Raw genomic sequence first — 20,152 nt, 5'->3', positions numbered from 1 at the left:
TTTACAAAAACCTTTCTGGGAATTTGATTGCATTGAGTCTAAACATCAATTTGAAGAGAACTGGCATTTTATCATATTGAATCTTCCAATCCATGACCATGGTACACCTTTCTGGTTTGGGGGTGTTAAAAAAAACTCCCCCTGAAGTTTCATAATTTTCTCTGTCGTGTCGTGGTTCTGCACAACCTTTATTACATGTACTTATAAGATCTTCATATTTTTACATGTTGTAAAAATCATGAACCTTGTATTTACTGATTTGTGTTGTTGAAGTTTAGACTGCCGTGGATATTGGTAAAGTTCTTTTGGATACAGCGATCATAACAAGCTCTCATTGATTCTGACAATTTATCCGTAGATTTGTTTGGAAGTTTTTGAACACAATGGCATCGTCAGTGTATAATAACGGTTTTGTTTTTCTTGCCAATACTTGCACGTTTTATTTCTTCTACTTGTATGACTTTAGAGAATAGGGTATCCAGAACAATGTTGAATGGGATTGGACATAGTTCCTGATTCCACAAGGAGAGGTTGAAACCTCTCACTTTTATGTATGCTGTTTGCTAGGGGGTAGTTTTGATCACTTCCAAAGAATTATTCTTCATTCCGAATTTGTTGTTTCTGTATCCCATCTGTATCTTGAATTTTATTGCGTGCTGCTCCATATGTAAGCTTGTGTCTTTCTCTTTAATCGCTTAGTGGGGTGAATTACCTTGAGTTTCTAGCATTAGACTACCTTTGAGACCTCAGAAAAATTAACATGTTCTCCAAAGTATTGTCCTTTTTGCGTATTACTGTATTCAGTGGGTAAATGACTTATTTAAGATTTTCGGATCTGTGTTCATGAGTGGGGTTGGCTTAGAATCTGCCCTTTTCATAGTATCTCTGTTGATGGCTTTATTTTTAACGCCTTTATGAAGATGTAATTGACATAAATCTGAAGTTCTGCTATCAGGATTATGTTTCTTCATGACATGTGCTGGGAATTGTTTATTTTCTATTGATGTCATATTAGACCACGTTATTCCTTGATTGCTTTATGGAATATAGCAAGGCAAATGAAAAGCTTTGATCGTAATGCTTTTTTGGTCAAATAATGATTGACTATTAATTCCGTCTCTAGGATGGTTACAGTAGTGCTCAGATTTTCGACTGTTTCTTGGTCAGTTTCCATTTAGAACAGTATTTCTTCTATGATCCCTTTTGTTTCGTGTAGACTACTTGTCACATGAATTGAAAAAAATTACTGAACCAATTGCACCAGGTTAAGGGTATCATGAAGCAGAAGTGCAGAAGTCCCGAGGAGACAGAGCCAAACCACAGGAAGCAATCCCTAAAAAAGAGGAGGGAAGGGTGCCACCCTGAGCTATTTTGAGCAGGTCTAAGAATGAGGTAACAATTTTTCTTTATAAACCGTGTATTAGACAAAGAGCCTTTCTCTATAATATGTAAAGATTGCTTAGAAATTGAGAAGAAAAAGGCTAATGAATCTATAGAAAAAAATGAACCAAGGAGAAGAAGTTTTCAGAGAACTCAAATAAGTGACGTTTAAGCTATGAAAATGTGCTTGAAATAAATAATAGACAAAATTGCAAACTAAAAACTTCAGCAACACATCAGGTCTCACCCATCAGATTGATAAAAATCTAAAAGACTTTGAACATGTCAACTTTACTAGCTGAGGCCAAATTGATTTTTAAATAGCTTGCATGGATGTTCACTTTCACTAGTAATACGTAAGGCTTTCCTCTCTCTACACATCAATAAGAAAAAGACAGACAGGAGTTCCCGTCGTGGAGCAGTGGTTAACGAATCCGACTAGGAACCATGAGGTTGTGGGTTCTATCCCTGCCCTTGCTCAGTGGGTTAAGGATCCAGCATTGCCATAAGGTGTGGTGTAGGTCGCAGACACGGCTCGGATCCCATGTTGCTGTGGCTCTGGCGTAGGCCGGCGGCTACAGCTCCGATTCGATCCCTAGCCTGGGGACCTCCATTTGCCACGGGAGTGGCCCAAGGAATGGCAAAAAGACAAAAAAATAAAAAATAAATGAAAAATAAAATGGTGCAGAAAAAAAAAAAAAGAGAGACAACCCAGTGAAAATGGGCAAGATACCTGAAGAGGCTAATTAACAGAAAATTCAGCCAAGGGTTACCTCTGGGGAGGACAGAGGGGGAAGAAATTGGGGAGGAGCAAGGACCCATAGGGCACACAGACAGGAAACAGTCTCCTTTTTTTGCCTAGTGGATGAGTCTAGTCTGCTATTTGAATGCTTTAAATCTTTCAAGAATACAGCCTCCTAAGTTGGTGCTACAAAGAGAGAAGCGTTCTTCCGAAGAAACGGGAGCTGTGCTAAGAAGGAGGGAGGCGTGTTGGATGCATGCAGTGGAGATGTCCACCTTACAGAGGATCTCTATTTTCTCTCACTTATTTTTTTATTTGGGTCTCTATCCCTTGTGTAGGGCCACACCTGCGGCATATGGAAGTTCCCAGGCTAGGGGTCGAAGGAGAGCTCCAGCTGCCAGCCTACACCACAGCCACAGCAACACAGGATCTGAGCCACGTCTGTGCAGAGCCACATCTGCGACCTATACTGCAGCTCATGGCAACACTGCATCCTTAACCCACTGAGCGAGGCCAAGGATCAATCCTGCATCGTCACAGACGCTCATCAGATTCTTAACCCACTGAGCCACAATGGGACCTCTTTCTTCCATTTATTTCATGGATGTCTTCTCTCATCTTCCTGTGCTTTCAAGAGCATCGTGCCATCCCAGATCTAGAATTCCACCTTCCCTGTTACTTTCTTGGTGCATTTCAGAGGGGACGACCCGTGAAGTGGAAGAGCATGGTGATTAGTCCTTAGACATTCAAGGCAGTCTTGCCTTGGAGAGTTCTTCTTGGGGTCAGGGGAGAATACAAGGAAAGCCCAGCTGGAGGCTGGGAGGGGTCAACCGTTAGGGTAGGTCTGGGTGGGGCTTGCAGGAAGAGGGAATAATTGGGAAACACCTGGGCTATGAAAGCAGAACGCTGGACCGCCTCATGACTTTGTTGGATGACCTTGGGCGACTCCTCTCTCTTCCTTGGGCTTCATGTTCTTTCTAAGGAGGAAGAATGTGGTCGGGATGGTGCCTAAGGGCCAGCCCGCCCTTCTCTGTGAGGACGTGAGACCTTCGCTCCTGGGGCTGTGAGGGGTGATGGAACAGGACCTGGCATATCTCCCTGTGAATAATCTTTGGGGAAAGGCCCAAGGGCCCTCCCAGGATGGGGGTGGGTGTTTCCTGGCAGAACGAAGAAACCGTAGGTCTTGTCCCTTGTGAAACCGCAGACCCACCCTTGGCGCCAGGCCAAGCTAGGGCTGCATAAAACTGAGCTTGGCCTCAGCTCTCAGCCATACACCTTCCTGACAACATGAGGTCCAGAAGCTTCTTGGTCCTGGTGGTGGTATTCCTCATCTGCGAGACACTAGTGGCGCAGAGACTTGACAGAATACGTGAGTGGACAAGTGGCCTGGATGGGGCTGGATTGGGGTGAGGAGAGGCTGTTGGGGGGCAGCCTGGGTCCTGCTGGGGGGCAGCCTGGGTCTGAGAGGGGGTCCTTCTGGAGCCTACTCTTCAGCCCAGATGGCAGGTACCAGCGTACCCAGAGAAGCAGGAAGTTGCCCAGCAGACCTCACATGCTTTCCACCCCAGGACTGAGGGTTCAGGGCTGCTTGTGGAGGCAGCATTGTGACATGGCCTGGACCTCAAGTGTTGATACTTGGACTGAACGTGCAATGAAGTGAGAGCCCCAGGAATCTGGGCCCTGGGTGTGGGGTCCGTCCTCTGCCTGTGTGTCCCATAAAAGCACCCAAGTCATCCGTCCTCTAAGAGGGGGGTCAGAACAAAGAGGGCTTCAGAAGGCATGTGGTCTGAAGACCCCTGGTTTCCAAGGAAGGGCACTGAGACCTAGAGGGGGATGAGGAATTGTCCAGGCAATCTCCAGAGCCAGGATGGAGCTCGGGTCTCCTGGCAGGTGTCTCAGGCTTCTTTCCTTCCGCTAAATTTCCTCAAAGATGCCCAATGTGACCTCGTCGCCTCTGAACGTCTGGCTTCTCATGAGAGCCTCAGGGCCCAGGATGGAGGGTGAGGGGCAGAATCGGACACCAAGGGAACCCTGATCCTCTGGACCCTGTGCCCTAGGCCCAAGGAAGAGCTGTCCAAGAGTGCAGACCCCAGCTAGCCCTCCCCCATCTCAAGTCACAGTTTGAGGGACACTGCAGTGAGTGGTGGTTGGAGCTGGACGAATGACTCAATGGTTGAAGCAGGCACATGGGTCTAAATGTGGGGATGCTTCTTCTTTCCACAGGTGGTCCTAAAAGTCAAGGCCAAGATCCTGTTGAGGGTCAAGACCACGACGAAGGTCAAGGTCCAGTCAAAGTTGAAATTCTAGACATAGGACAAGATCTAGTCAAAGGTCAAGATCCAGTCAAGGGTCAAGATCTAGTCAAAAGTCAAGATCCAGTCAAAGCTGAACTTCCAGACATAGGACAGGATGTAGTCAAAGGTCAAGATCCAGTCAAGGGTCAAGATCTAGTCAAAAGTCAAGATCCAGTCACAGCTGAACTTCCAGACATAGGACAGGATGTAGTCAAAGGTCAAGATCCAGTCAAGGGTCAAGATCTAGTCAAAAGTCAAGATCCAGTCACAGCTGAACTTCCAGACATAGGACAGGATGTAGTCAAAGGTCATGAACCAGTCGAGGGTCAAGATCCAATCAATGCCCAAATTCCAGACAAAGTACAAGATCCAATCAAAGCCCAACCTGCAGTCCAAGGTCTACTCTTTCTCTCTAAGCGTGGCCGCTGCCCTTGGATTCTTCTCCGTTGCCCGCTGGCCAATCCCTCTAACAAGTGTTGGAGAGATTATGACTGTCCAGGGGTCAAGAAGTGCTGTGAAGGCTTTTGCGGGAAGGATTGTTTGTATCCCAAGTGAGGTGAGAACAGGGAGGAGGAAGAGGAAGAGGTGACCTGTGAGGGCACAGAGAGGCTGAGCGGGGGGTGGGGGCGGGCATGATCCCAGGTTGGTCAAAGGAAGATCCAGGAGGCGGGGTGATGAAGACACTGTGGGGCATCCAAAGCTATACCTGGGGTCCTGAGGGGGGTGACATGTAGACTTGGTCCTGCCTCCCATTGCCTCTGAGTGTTTGTCCTTTTTTTAGGGCTGCTCCTGCAACATATGAAGTTCCCAGGCCAGGGGTCAAATCAAAGCTGTAACTGCCAGCCTACACCACAGCCACCACAATGCGGGATCCGAGCTGTGTCTGCCACCTACACTACAGCTCACGGCAGTGCCAGATCCTGAACCCACAGAGCCAGGCCAGGGGATTGAACCCACCACCTCATGATACTAGTCGGGTTCGTTACTGCGGAGCCACAGCAGGAGCTCTGCCTTGGAGTGTTTTGACCTGCTGAATCACATCTCTGGTCCTCTTTTCTCCCACCAGGTGGAGTCTTGCTGCACCTACAAAGGCCTCAGGGATGCCGGCCCCGGTGCCTGCGGCACCACCCTCGCCCCCACTCGCCTAGTCTTCCCCTCATCCAGATGCCCAAGCCTGGGCTGCCTCTCTCATCGGCTTTCCAATAAAAGCCTGCTTTCAGCTGCCTTTGGTTCTGGCTCCTCTGACTTCTGGGCCCTGGAAAGTGTGGGGAGATGGCTGTGGGGTTGGGCCTGCCTACCCCCAGTGGAGAGAGACCCATGGGAGCTGCTCGTGGTGCGGGAAGGAGAGCCTGGGCAGGACCAAAAGGCCCATTCCTGGGGTGCACCGTAGGAACCCAATAATCACCCCAGAACGGCCGTGTCCATTTCACCAGGAAATGGAAACCTGGACATTTGCCTTTGACCTTGGACCAGGGAGATGAAACCCAAGCTGGGGCATACACGGCAGGCAGTTCCCTGTCTTCCCAGGGACCACCCCTCCCCCCACTTCTGACCTGCCTCTGAGCAGCCCTGCCACTGTGACCACCCGACCCTTATGGCTCCACTAGAGACCCCCCCACCTCCCCGCTTCCTTTCCTTTAATGTCCCCAGACAAAGGCTGGAAAAGCCCTGCTCGTGAAGCATTTCACCGGTTGATGCCTGAGAGGCCTCCTGTAACACGTAATTGCTTCGAGTGAAGCAATGTCCTCTCCCAGCTGTCTGTTTTAAGATGTGAACAGGGAGGCGGGACCCGGCAAGTGGCTGATCCTTTGGTGGGACTGCTGAGTAATGCTCTCTGGAGACGCACGCACACGTTGCGGTAGAGCAGACTCAGAGAGGGACGACGGGGGAGGGTGTGTGCGGGGCACACGGGAATGGCCTCATGGCTCTACGGCTGGCACACCTGCCCCACTGCCCTTGTGCAGGGAGGTTCTCAGGGGAGGCTGAAGCTGCAGGAGGAGCCTTTGGGGTGGAGCAGAGAGAACACGGGCTTGGGAGTCAGGCGGCCTGAGTTCTAGCGCCCGCCTCCTCTCCGCTGGTTGGATGACCTCCAACAAATCTCTTTCCCTTCCCGAGCCTCAGTTGTGTATTCAGGTTGAGGGGGATTGGATGACATCACTCGGGAAGCACAGTTCAGCCCTAACATTCTGGCCTGGAAACACTTGTGTGTGTCTGTGTGGGTGTGGGTGTTGCTGTGAGTGTGTGTGTGTGTGTGTGTGTGTGTGTTGGGCTCCTGCTGTGCGTGGAGGTGGGGAGCAGACGCTTTGTTAGGGGTGAGAGAACAGAGAGCCCAGTGCCCCTGGGCCCCTCGCAGGAGCCTACAAGCCAAGGTTACCTTCTCATTCTCCAGGGACTGGGCTGGACCGTGCATTTGGAGCACAGGCAAGAGCAGTGCCTAAGCTTCTGGCCTGACAAACACAACACACCATTAGTGGTAAGAAGAGCTTCTGCACCTGAGCGTCTTCTCTCTTCCAGATCCCACACTCAGTGTGTTATGTGTATTGTCTGATTTATTTCACGTTCATACGCTCTCAGTTGGAGAGTCCCATCTTTAATGTTGTAAAAAGATTGGAGCCACGCAGGCATCGCTAATCACCCAAAGACACACAGTTACACAGTGATGATAAATCATATTTTTAAGAATATATCTTGGGAGTTCCCATCGTGGTTCAGTGGGTTACAAACCCCACTAGCAACCATGTGGATGCAGGTTCGATCCCTGGCCTCGATCAGTGGGTTAAGGGTCCAGAGTTGCCAAGAGCTGTAGCGTAGGTGGCAGATGTGGCTCGGCATTGCTGTGGCTGTGGTGTAGGCCAGCAGCTATAGCTCCAATTCAACCCCTAGTTTGGGAACTTCTGTATGCCATGGGTGGGGCCCTAAAGGAAAAAAAATTTATCTTGGAGTTCCCACTGTGGCGCAGTGGGTTAAGAATCTGACTGCAGGTCAGCTCAGGTCACTGCAGAGGCATGGGGTCAATCTCCAGCCTGGTACTGTGGGTTGAAGAATCTGGCTTTGCCAAAGCTTCTGTGTAGGTCACTGCTGCGGCTTGGGTTCAATCCCTGGCCTGGGAACTTCAATATGCTGCCGGTGCAGCTGTTAATAAAAAGTCTTCTTCTTCTTCTTTTTTTTTTTAGTTTTATTTATCTATTTATCTGTCTTTTTGCTATTTCTTGGGCTGCTCCCGTGGCATATGGAGGTTCCCAGGCTAGGGGTCGAATCGGAGCTGTAGCCACCGGCCTACGCCAGAGCCACAGCAATGTGGGATCCGAGCCGCGTCTGCACAGGCAGAAAAGAAAAGGCCACAACCGGAAACAAAAATACCACAAATTACAAGGCTCACCAGTAAAGGTATATATACAGCAAAGGTATGAAATCATCCACACACAACTCTGCCACCAAAATCAGAAATCATGAGAAGAGGTGGGTACAAATGCAGGACGCTGGAGATGCGCTTGCAATTAAGAGACCAACAACTTAAAGCAATCTCATATATATATCTCTAGACTCTTATATCAACACTTCAGAATAACTGCAAACCAAAACTCTACAATTGATACACAAACAAACAAGAAAAATCAACTCAAATACAACACTAAAGATAGTCATCAAACCAGAAGAGCAGAGAACAAGAGAAGAAGGGAAGAAAAAAGAGCAGCAAACACAAATCCAAAGCAATTAATAAAATGGCAATAAGAACATACACATCAATAATTACCTTAAATGTCAATGGACTAAACGCCCCAACCAAAAGACACAGACTGGCTGAATGGATACAAAAACAAGCTCCAAATATATGCTCTCTTCAAGAGACCCACTTCACTTCTAGGGACACATACAAATTGAAAGAGAGAGGATGGAAGAAAACATTCCATGCAAACAGGGATAGAAAGAAAGCTGGAGTAGCAATACTCAATTTTAACAGAAAAAAATAGACTTTAAAATGAAGAATATTTTAAGGGACAAGGAAGGTCACTACATAATGATCAAAGGATCAATCCAAGAAGAAGGTATAACAATTTTAAATACCTACACACCCAACATAGTTTCACCACAACATATAAGGCAACTGCTAACAACCTTAAAAGGACAAATTGACAATAACACAATCACAGGGGGGACTTTAACACCCCACTTACAGCAGTGGACAGACCATCCAGACAGAAAATCAATAAGGAAACACAGGCCCTGAATGAAGCATTAGACCAGATGGACTTAATAGATATCTATAGGACAGTCCATCCAAAAGCAACAGAAAACACATTCTTCTCAAGTGCACGTGGAACATTCTCTAAGATTGACCACATTCTAGGCTCCAAATCTGACCTCACTAACATTAAGAAAATTGAAATCATATCAAGCATCTTTTCCAACCACAACTGCTATGCACTGGAAATCAACAACAAGAAAACAACTGCAAAGAGCACCAATACGTGGAGAAGCAACAACATGCTACTAAACAACCAATGGATCACTGAAGACATCAAAGAGGAAATTAAAAAATACCTAGAGCAAATGACAACAAAGATACAACACTCCAAAACCTACAGGATGCAGCAAAAGCCGTTCTAAGAGGAAAGTTTATAGCAACACAAGCCTACCTCAGGAAACAAGAAAAAGCTCCAATAAACAAGCTAAATTTACATCTCAAGCAGCCCAAGAGGGAGAAGAACAGACAAGACCTAAAGGTGGCAGAAGGAAAGAAAGCATGAAGATCAGAGCAGAAATCAATGAACTAGAAACAAAGAAAACCACAGAAAAGATCAATGAAACAAAAAGCTGCTTCTTTGAAAAGATCAACAAAATTGATAAACCCTTGGCCAGACTTATCAAGGAAAAAAGAGGGAAGACTCAAATCAATAAAGTTAGAAATGAACAAGGAGAAGGAACAACGGACATCACAGAAATACAAAGGATCATAAGAGACTACTGTATGCAACTGTATGCCAATAACAGAAAACCTAGAAGAAATGGACAGATTCTTAGAAAGGTACAACCTTCTAAGACTAAACCAAGATGACATACAAAAGACGAACGGACCAATCACAAGAACTGAAATTGAAACTGTGATTAAAAAACTGCCAACAAACAAAAGTCCAGGACCAGATGGCTTCACAGGCAAATTCTATCAATCATTTAGGAAAGAGCTAATACCTCTCCTTCAGAAACTATTTCAAAAAATTGCAGAGGAAGGATACTCCCAAACTCATTCTGTGAGGCCACCATCACCCTGATACCAAAACCAGACAAAGATACCACCAAAAAAAGAAAATTACAGGCCAATTTCACTGATGAACATCGATGCAAAAATCCTCAACAAAATACTAGCAAACTGCATCCAACAGTACATTAAAAGGATTGGACATCATGATCAAGTGGGATTTATCCCAGGGATGCAAGGGTTCTTCAATATCCACAAGTCCATCAGTGTGAGACACCACATTAACCAACGGAAGAATAAAAACCATGTGATCCTCTCAATAGATGCAGAAAAAGCCTTTGACAAAATCCAGCACCCATTTCTGATAAACACCCTTCAGAAAGTGGACACAGAGAGAACCCACCTCAACATCATAAAGGCCATATATGACAAGCCCACAGCAAACAACATTCTCAATGGTGAAAAGCTGAAAGAATTCCCACTGAGATCAGGAACAAGACAAGGATGTCCGCTCTCCCCACTACTCTTCAACATGGGTTTGGAAGTCCTAGCCACAGCCATCAGAGAAGTAAAAGAGATAAAAGGAATCCAAATTGGAAAGGAAGAAGTAAAACTATCGCTCTTTGCAGATGACATGGTACTATACCTAGAGAATCCTAAAGACTCTACTGGAAAACTGTTAGAGCTCACCCATGAATTTGGCAAAGTCACAGGATACAAAATTAACACACAGAAATCGATGACCTTTCTATATACTAACAATGAAAGACCAGAAAGAGAAATTAGGGAAGCAATCCCATTTGCCATCACATCTAAAAATGGAACTACTGTTTGATCCAGCAATCCTACTCCTGGACATCTATCCAGAGAAAACCATGACTCAAAAACACAAATGTACTCCGATGTCCATTGCAGCACTATGTACAACAGCCAAGACATGGAAGCATCCTAAACATCCATCGACAGAAGTGTGGATTAGGAAGATGTGGTACATAGACACAATGTAATATTACTCAGCCATTAAAAGGAACAAAATACCAGCATTTTTAGGAACAGGAATGGACCTAGAAATCATCATGCTAAATGAAGTCAGTCATACAGTGAGACACCAACATCAAATGCTATCACTGACATGTGGAATCTGAAAAAAGGACCAAATGAACTTTGCAGAACAGATACTGACTCACAGACTTTGGAAAACTAATGGTTTGCAAAGGAGACAGTTCTGGGGGTGGGGGATGTGCTGGGGTTGTGGGATGGAAATGCTATAAAATTGGATCGTGATGATCATTGTACAACTATAAATGGAATAAATTCGTTGAGTAATAAAAAAATTAAAATAAAATACAAATACTATGGATAAACTGAATCACTGGGCTATACACCAGAAAGAAGCACAATATTGTAAATCAACTATACTTATCAATAAAGTAAATCAATAAGTAAAAGGTTAAAAAAAAACCCAAACATCTACATAGGTGTTCATGTGGCACATAAAAATGTATTGAGTGGGGAGTTCCTGTTGTGGTACAGTGGGTTAAGGATGGGGTGTTGCTGCAGCTGTGGCTCCAAGGACCTCCATCCTCCATGGTTTCCTGCAGGAAGGGAGACCACCACAGTGGTTGCTGAACACGCATGGAGACATGAGTCCCAAAAGCAGAAGGACATGCGAAGCTCAGACCCCCTTCAGGAAGCAATTGGACACCCAGCTGGGAGGAGTCTGTTCGCTGGTCACTGGCAGCTAGGGTGACTCAAGAGCTACCTGGTACTTGAGCTGGGATCACACTCTACCTGGGGGACCCCAAGCTGGGGACAGGGTAAAGGGTCTTTCCTCTTCTGCCCAGAGAGGACTCCTCTAATGGAAAATCCCTGCTCCAGAGCTTCCCCGCGGGGCTGGCAGAAATGCGGTCAGGCCAGCACGGTGCTGCTCCAGGTACCTGCTTGCCCTCCTTCCCTTCCACAGGTGTCACTTTGCCATGAAACAGGCGCTCCCCACTCTGTCTCAGCTCCTGCTCTCCTGGGATCACAATCTGCCACATGGGGCCCAAGGAAATATGAGGATTCAGACTCAGCACCTCATCAGAGTGAGAGTGTCCAGGCAGCGTGATGACAGCCAACAGCAGCTCAGCAGCTGTGTGATGTGGACACCTCTGCTGTGGTCCTGGGCACTCCCCGAGGCCATCGACGTCCCTGCCGGTGCGGGTGCCGCTCTGGGTGACAATACTGCCTTGTCCTGGGAAAGGCTGCCCCTTTGTGCTTGCTCCTTTGGGCCACTCAGTGGAGATCTAAGTGCCAGGTGGAAGCATCGCATTTGCCAAGCACCTCAGTGCAGCCCGAGGGGTCAGGATCGAAGAAAATGACCCTTGATGGGTTGGTTGTTTTTTTTTTTTTTTTTCAGTTTCTGCAGTGGGAGGCCAGCATGTGCGTCGAAACTCTAATATGGGAATTCCCTAGTGGCTCAGTAGCTTAAGGATCCAGCCTTGTCACTGTTGCGGCTCAGGTCACAGCTATGCCATGGGTTTGATCCCTGGCCTGGGAATGTGCCTATGCCATGGGCATGGCCAAAAAAGAAAACAGAAAAGGAAAAAAAAGCCCTCAAATATGAACTCAGAGGAGAGCTGCCAAAATATAGTGGGCAATCAACAAATATCAAATCCCCACACACACCTTCCGTGAAATTCAAGACTCTTCACATTGGCAGTTACAAAAGGAGCCACATAAATGTTATCTCCTCTGAAACAGAAGGCCACACTCCCTAGTCACCATGGGAAAGGGTCTTCTCTTATCAGCTCAGACAGCAATACACAAATCAGTTTACCTATCAGCAGTTATTTCTTTCCCAAGGTCACTTCTTTTTTCTTAACGGCCGCCCCAGCTGCTCAAGGAAGTTCCCAAGCTAGGAGTCAAATCAGAGATGCCGCATGGAGTTGAATCAGAGCTGCTGCACAGCAACGCCAGAGCCACAGCAATGCCTGATCTGAGCTGCATGTGCAAACTACACCACAGCTTGTGGCAACACCAGATCCTTAACCAACTGAGTGCGGCCATGGGTGGAACCCGCATCCTCAGGGAGATAGTATCAGGTTCTTAACTGACCGAGCCACAGTGGGAACTCCCACAAGGTCACTTTCAATGGATGGGAATCATTTTTCTGCCCCTCTTTTTACCCCCGGTTATCTCCCCAGCTTTTCCACACTCCATGATACTTCCTTCATCTGCAGCTTAGTCTTTTCAGACTTTGGACAGTAGTTCTTCAATAATACCTGTCCCATTGTCATTTACTCCGGAATCCCAATACAGGGCGCAAACACACACACACACACCCCGCCAGAATGTCACATCTTGTCCCCCCAGCATTGCCAAAGCCTCAGGCATCCCTTCCACTTCTCTCCCTGGAGGTGAGATGCTGCAGCCACCGGCTGCCAGAAGAAATCCTCACTTCCTCCTTTCTCCGGGGCTGCTTCAAACTAGTCCTCACATCCATAACCGCATTTGCACATGGGGTCTTTTTTTGGTGGGGGGGGGGCACACCCACGGCATATGGAAGTTCCCAGGCGAGGGGTCAAAATCCGAGCTAGAGCTGCTGGCCTACACACAGCTCACAGCAATGCAGGATCCAAGCCACGTCTGCAACCTACACCACAGCTCACGGCAACGCCGGATCCTTAACCCACTGAGCGAGGCCAGGGATCAAACCCACGTCCTCATGGACACTAGTTGGGTTTGCTACCACTGAGCCACACCGGGAACTCCTGCACATGGGTTCTCAAAGCAAGCCCTCATGCCCATGTGGTGGCTGCAGAGAGGTAGGGGGAGCAGGCACTGCACTGTGCAGCAGGGGTCAGGGCCTCAGCCTCCCACTCCTAAGACTGACCTGGCGGAATGGTCTCTCATTCTAGGAAGGCAGTATGTATGCTTAGAAGTCAAGGAGTCCCCATCGTGGCGCAGCAGAAACAGATCTGACCAGGAACCAAGAGGTCTTGGGTTTGATCGCTGGCCTCACTCAGGGGGTTAAGGATTCGGCATTGCCGTGAGCTGTGGTGTAGGTCGCAGACATGGCTCAGATCTGGCATTGCTGTGGCTGTGGTGTAGGCCGGCAGCTGTAGCTCTGATTAGACCTGAGGTGGGGCTCCCGTCATGGTTCAGCGGTAAGGAACCTGACTAGGATCCATCAGGACTCAGGTTGAATCCCTGGCCTCACTCAGTGGGTTAAGGACCCAGTGTTGCCGTGAGCAGTGGTGTAGGTCTCAGACATGGCTGGCATCTGGCATTGCTGTGGCTGTGGCGGCTACAGCTCCAATTGGATTCCTAGCCTGGGAACCTCCATATCCAGCAGATGGGCCCCTAAAAAAGACCAAAAAAAAAAAATTATCAGTTAGAGATAAGTGAAAATAAAGGCGTGATTTAAAAAAATAAATAAAGAAGAGTCAAGACGTGAGGGAATTCCCGCTGTGGCTCAGCAGGTTATGAACCTGACATAGTGTCCGTGATGATTCGGGTTCCATCCCAGGCCTTGCTCAGCAGGTTAAGGATCCAGTATTGCCGTGAACTGCAGTGTAGGTCACAGATGCGGCTTGGCTCCCACTACTGTGGCTGTGGTGTAGGCTGACAGCTCACAGCTCCAATCAGACCCCTAGCCTGGGAACTTCCATATGCCCCATGTGCAGCCTTAAAAAAAAAAAAAAGTCAGGACATGAAAGTTGACTACACCATTTTCATTCCCACTGGGAACACTGGAGTAGCTGCTATGCCCCTCCTCTCCATTCTGGTCCTGGCTTCTGGCCTCAAGTTGAACCAACTGTTAAAAGGAAAGGGATCAGAGCAGGAGGGCTTCCATATTTTCTAAATAACCTCCTGCTTCATCAAGGTGTTCCAACCCTGCATGTTGTGGTGACAAGAAAACAAGAATGATGGGAGAGGAGTTCCTGTTGTGGCTCAGTGGTTAATGAATCCAACTAGGAACCAGGAGATTGTGAGTTCGATCCCTGGCCTCACTCAGTGGGTTAAGGATCCGGCATTGCCATGAGCTGTGATGTAGGTCGCAGATGTGGCTCGGATCCCGTGTTGCTGTGGCTGTGGCGTAGGCCAGCGGCTACAGCTCCAATTAGACCCTTAGCCTGGAACCTCCATAGGCTGTGGCTGAGGCCCTAGAAAAGTCAAAAAAAAGAATGATGGAAGAGGTGAGAAGTTCTGGGGCTTTATGATGTTAGGAAAATCACTAAGAGATGCTTGCTGAAGTTCCCAGAATGGGCAGTGCAGCCAGAAAATAGATGGTTAATGGGAAACTGCTACCACTTTCCTCCCAGAGACAACGTGTTCTCTAGCAGAGGAGGTTTTGCAGAAATGAAGCCCTGGTGTCCTATCTGCAGGCTCCGCGTGCACCCTGGGGTCACTGATAATTTGAGGACATTCTTTGGCCACTTCTCAGGCTCTCTTTGTCTAGAAGCTCCTCGGATGAGGAAATTGTTCTGGCCAGCCATGCGCATCTGCCCTTGATCCAGAGTGACAAGGGTCATACACAGGCAATAGGTGCTTCTCAGCTTGTCCCTGATGCTCTGAGCCACAACTCTCCACTGACTATGGAGTCGGAAGTCCCCCTCGACATGATCCAGGCAACCACCCTCCTCTCGAAGATGAAAACACTGAAGTCTAGGGGCGCTGTCAAAGTTCACAGTAGGGGTCAAGGGCAGAGCTGGGGCTGGGAACTATCTGTCCTGATAGTATGTTTTTTTCTCTTTCCAGAGAATGGAATAAGGTAGGAAGACTAATAAACTTCCAACAACAACCACCACAAAACGACTTAATGCGTTTACCTGAGCCAGAAATCAAGTTCAAGGCAGGAATTCCAGAGTAACAGAATTTCTCAAGCCAAAGTGTAGAAGCAAAGAGACTATAGATTTGGGGGAAAGATGAGCAGAAAACTACAATGGACATTCCACAATTTGCCGAGTCAGCCACTATCATGAGTCCTGCATCATTTTGGTGTCTTCTCAATGGGCTCTCCTCACCACGCAGACAGAGACTTTTGCTTAGAATCTTGGAGACTTTTTTTGGTCTGCACACCCCTGACACATACATGGAAGTCCCTGGGCCAGGGATCAAACTCTCAGCACAGCAGGGACAATGCTGGATCCTTTACCTACTGAACCACCAGGGAACTCCTGAATCTTGGAGTCTTTCTTAAGCAAGATGAGTCCTAAGAGACCCATGTCAGCAGTACTAAGCTGGCAGCTTCCTCCTAATTGCTTACCACCAAAATCTCCATTAGTTTTAAGAGTACGTTTCAAGTCATTTAAAACATTTGTTTTATTGAAATATGGTTGATTTATAACATGTAAATTTCTTCTGAACAGCAAAGTGATTCATACATACATGTATATATGTGTGTGTATGAATATATATGTATATACATATACATTCTTTTCCATATTCTCTTCCGCTATGTTTTACAGCAGGATATTGAATATAGCCCCCGTGCTACAAATAAGGCCTTGTTTATCCATTCTATATATAATAGTTTGCATCGGCCAATCTCAAACTCTCTTCCATTCCTCCCCCGCCCCCGCCCCCTTAGCAACCACAGGGCGGTTCTCTATGTCTGAGTCTGTCTCTGTTTTGTAGGTAAGTTCATGTGTGTCATATTTAAAATTCCACATATCCGCGATATCATATGGTATTTGCATTTCTCCTTCGGATGTGCTTCACGTAGTAGGATCCTCTCCTAGGCCATCCCTGTTGCAAGAGTACCTTTCAGCTTGAACCTTCCTATGCTCTGTTCCCCCCACGTGTTGGTTCCTTTGGGGAGAGTTGTAGCACTCTCTGCTGTCAAAGACTGCCTCTTCATCCGGGTCAAATCTCGGAGCTATGTCTGTGGCGCTCTGATGGGTATAGGGGTTACCTTCTCTGGAGGTGACACCCCTGTCTTCCAAACAGAGTTCTGCGCATGGGCAGTAGACTCTGGTCTCATAGACGTGATTTCCTGGCATGAAAACTCATTTTCCTCAGCATCCCTCTGCCTTCCCTGGGTGCATATCATAATCGGTTTCTTACCATCGCTGAAGATAAGATACGTTCTTTGCCACCAAGCTCACACTGCTCCAGGAGTGCAGAAAGAGCTAGAAGGGTTGTTTGGCCTCGGGTTCACATTCCTAAATGACCTCCCTTTGAACTGAGGGACAACGTTCATACAAAGTCACAGAGACAAAAAAGCAGGCGTTAAAGTAGAAAATACGCATCACATAATTTCAACCAGTGTAGGACATCCTCTGTAAATCTAGATGCTCTTTGGCTAATAGTTCATTCTCTTGTCTTTGTGCCTGTGTGTGTTTCAAATGTTAATGTGTTCGAAGTAAATTCTTCAAATGTAGGCAGTTCTGAAATCTGTTGGGAGGAGCGGGTTTAAATTGGATACAGAGAGACAAGGGGCAGTGTTTCAGACCTTGATAAATGCCATGGGAAAGACACCTTCCTCCTCCTGCCTCCAAATTCACGGCATAAAGCAAGCATTATTAAGGGCCGGGCCAGTTCTGACACTCCCTGAAGAAGAGGGAAGACTTGTGGCCTCTCAGAAGTTATGCCCCAGAGGTTATTACAGTGCCTTCTCCTGGGGTGAGAGAGCTGATATTTCCTGGTCCCATTCGGTGCTTCTGACCTTGGGCCATGGGAAACACAGCTCCCCCTGCTGGTGGTTCCCTGCCAGAGTCGATATAAACGGAGATCCAGCCTCCACGTTCACCCACTCACTTTTCTCGCATTATGAAGCTCAGCAGCCTCTCTGCCCTCACTGTGATCTTCCTCCTTCTCTGCCTCCACATGGCGCATCCCGGATTCCAGCGGGGTGTGTGGAGGGCTCTGCGGTCTTACGTGTGGTTGGGGTGGGGGGATGCTTCTTCCGTGGACAAGCTGGCCTTGATGCCCTGGTGCCCCCTCCTAACCCTGTGGCATTTTTCCACAGATGTCAATAAACCTGGATATTGCCCAGAATTTTTTCTTTCCTGCCCTTTTGTCCTTTTACCTCTATGTCAGCGCGATAAAGGTTGCAAGGGTTCCAAGAAGTGTTGTTTCTACAACTGCAGACGTCAGTGTATGGACCCGTGGCCGACTTTGGACTGAGGTGAGAAGCCCCCCTGCCCCCTGCCCCAATCTGCCCTCCTCCCCTTGCCCCCGAGACATCCCCAAAGAACCAGGTGTCAAGAGGGAGTTGAGGGCTGTCATTGCCCTTAGAAATCCTTGAGATAAGAGCTTTTAAATGAAATCTGCCCTGGGAGTTCCCGCTGTTGCTCAGCAGGTTAAGAACCTGACTAGTATCCATGAGAAGACCGTTCGATCCCTGGCCTCACTCAGTGGGTTAAGGATCCAGCATTGTGGCAAGCTGAGGTGTAGGTCTCAGATCCATTGTTGCTGTGGCTGTGGCACAGGCCCGCAGCTGCAACTCCCGGTGGACCTCTAGCCTAGGAACCTCCATATGCCAACAGGCCTCCTTCCTCAGAAAAAGCACGATTTCTTTTGCGTCCCTCGTCTGTGAAATGCTGAGGAAACTCGGAGGAGATTCCCTCCAAGTGTCTTAACAGTTACTGAATTTTTATCGTGACTATTTTCCATGGTCATTGCTTTTTCTAACAGCTCCTAATAAGGAAGTGCTTTCCTCTTCACGTTTAAACCAGGAGGTAAGGGATTCTGAGATTATAATTCCTTAGGGTATCTATACCACATCACCTTAATCCAATCATCTATCCATGGACATTTGGGTTGTTTCCATGTCTTGGCTATTGTGACTAGTGCTGCAATGAACACACAGGTGCATGTGTCTTTTTCAAGGAAAGGTTTGTCCGGATATATGCCCAAGAGTGGGATATAGTGGAAAAAATAAAAATCATTATTAAAAAAAAATCCTTAGGGTGACTCGCCTAAGAATTCCTAGGCCCTGATTCCCAGAGCGCCTGGTGGGATTCTGCCCACAATGGTCTTGGGCCCCAAACCGTGTTCCCTGCACGGTGGGCACCTTCCTGTGTCTCTGACCCTCTGTTGTCTCCCCAGGTAGAAACCCCTCCTCAACCAGGCCTGAGAAGACGCTGCGGATTCCAGGCTCAGACTTGAATAATTCATTTCCAGTTTTTCCCAGCTCCCCTGGTTCCCAAGGCTTCCTTTTATTAAGCTCATGTAGTTCCCTGTGTTATACAGTGAATCCTTGTTGACTAAAAAAAAAAAAGAGAGAGAGAGTTAAATGCTTCTCAGTGTGAAAATGACACAAAGAAATAAAGTGTTATCTATTTAAAACCACATGAAAATCTATGACTCTTGAGTCTCTCTCACTCCCTTTTCTCTGTCTTCAGCCTTTTGTGGGGGATCCTTTAGGGCTTGTAAAAAAGGATGGGGTTACTGTTTCATGTTTAGTTTTGACTGGTTCCTGCACTTCTGTTTTTCTGATAGGTTTTTAATGTCTCCTGACACACAGAGTCTCTGTTTGTCAGATTTCAAGGGCATTTTTTTGAGTCAGTTTCTGTGATTGGATGCTGTGAAAGATTTACATTCTTTTTCTTTTCCTCCCTTCCTTTCTTCCTTTTTTTTTTTTTTTTCTTTTTGGCCATGCCCATAACACGTGGAAGTTCCTGGGCCAGAGATCCAACCCATGTCACGGCAGTGACTCGAACAAGTCTTTTTGCTGCATTGTCTCTGGCATGGCCTCTGGTGGCTTTTCCACTTGTAGGAATAGTGTGATCTAGGACCAGATTTGGAACTTTGGTGTTGGAAATGGAACAGGACATGGCCTTAGTTCTAGGATACTTTAGGGTCTAAAATTTATACCATCATAAACCAAGAAAAGGAAATTCTGTCTGTGGCACTGCTTGAATCTTAGTTTGGGGTCCAAGACCCTAATCCACCTCACAAGTTACTTAGCCACGTGTTTCTTCACTGTCTGCTATGTGATTCTTTCTTTTTTCCTGTCTTCCTCTTCTTCCTCCTCTTCCTCTTCTTCATCTTCTTCCTCTTCTTCTTCCTTTCTTCCTCTTCTTCCTCCTCTTCCTCTTTTCCTCTTCTTCTTCCTCTTCTTCCTCTTCTTCTTCCTTTTCTTCCTATTCTTCCTCCTCTTCCTCTTCTTCTTCTTCTTCTTCCTCTTCTTCTTCCTTTTCTCTTCCTCTTTCCTCTTCTTCCTCCTCTTCCTCTTTTCCTCTTCCTCTTCTTCTTCTTCCTCTTCTTCTTCCTTTCTTCCTCCTCTTCTTTCTCTTCTTCTTCCTCTTCCTCCTCCTCCTCTCTTCTTCTTCTTCTTTGCCACACCTGCAGCATATAGAAGTTCCCCAGCCATGGATTGAATCCAAGCTGCAGCTGCAACCTATGCTGCAGCTGTGGCAACACTGGATCCTTTAACCCACTGCACCAGGAGGGGATTGAACCTGAGCCTCCGCAGTGACCTGAGTCACTGCAGTCAGATTCTTAACCCAATGCACCACAGTGGGAACTCCTGTGGTTCTTTCTTGATTTGGGATCACACAGGGATTTCAGGTCTTAGAGATTGGTCTTCAGAAAATGTATGTTTCTTTC

At 47.2% G+C, this 20,152-nt stretch overlaps 2 protein-coding genes across 4 annotated transcripts; both read left to right on the top strand.

The window, feature by feature from the left end:
* The first annotated feature begins 3,349 nt into the window (after positions 1-3,349).
* On the top strand, positions 3,350-5,638 carry LOC125122052 (sodium/potassium ATPase inhibitor SPAI-2). 3 transcript variants are annotated; one of them, XM_047770307.1, is made up of 5 exons: positions 3,350-3,491; positions 4,346-4,471; positions 4,544-4,561; positions 4,634-4,972; positions 5,483-5,638. In XM_047770307.1, exons 1-4 carry the CDS (start codon positions 3,410-3,412, stop codon positions 4,969-4,971), a joined length of 564 nt encoding a protein of 187 aa, XP_047626263.1. In that variant the 5' UTR covers positions 3,350-3,409; the 3' UTR covers position 4,972; positions 5,483-5,638. The 3 variants fall into 3 exon arrangements, with proteins under 3 accessions (XP_047626263.1, XP_047626265.1, XP_047626264.1); XM_047770309.1 differs by lacking the exon at positions 4,544-4,561 and having other exon boundaries at positions 3,402-3,491; positions 5,483-5,499; XM_047770308.1 differs by lacking the exons at positions 4,544-4,561; positions 5,483-5,638 and having other exon boundaries at positions 3,410-3,491; positions 4,616-4,971.
* An 11,730-nt stretch (positions 5,639-17,368) lies between these two features.
* LOC125122050 (WAP four-disulfide core domain protein 15A-like) lies at positions 17,369-18,265 on the top strand. Its single transcript, XM_047770306.1, has 3 exons — positions 17,369-17,450; positions 17,568-17,726; positions 18,236-18,265. The coding sequence occupies exons 1-2, from the start codon at positions 17,369-17,371 to the stop codon at positions 17,723-17,725; spliced, it is 240 nt and encodes a 79-aa protein (XP_047626262.1). The 3' UTR covers position 17,726; positions 18,236-18,265.
* The last annotated feature ends 1,887 nt before the right edge of the window (positions 18,266-20,152 follow it).

The sequence above is a fragment of the Phacochoerus africanus genome, chromosome 3 (genome assembly GCF_016906955.1).
Source record: "Phacochoerus africanus isolate WHEZ1 chromosome 3, ROS_Pafr_v1, whole genome shotgun sequence".
Taxonomy (NCBI): Eukaryota; Metazoa; Chordata; class Mammalia; order Artiodactyla; family Suidae; genus Phacochoerus; species Phacochoerus africanus.
The sequence above is the reverse complement of the archived record's forward strand: the minus strand, read 5'-3'. Positions and strand labels throughout refer to the sequence as shown.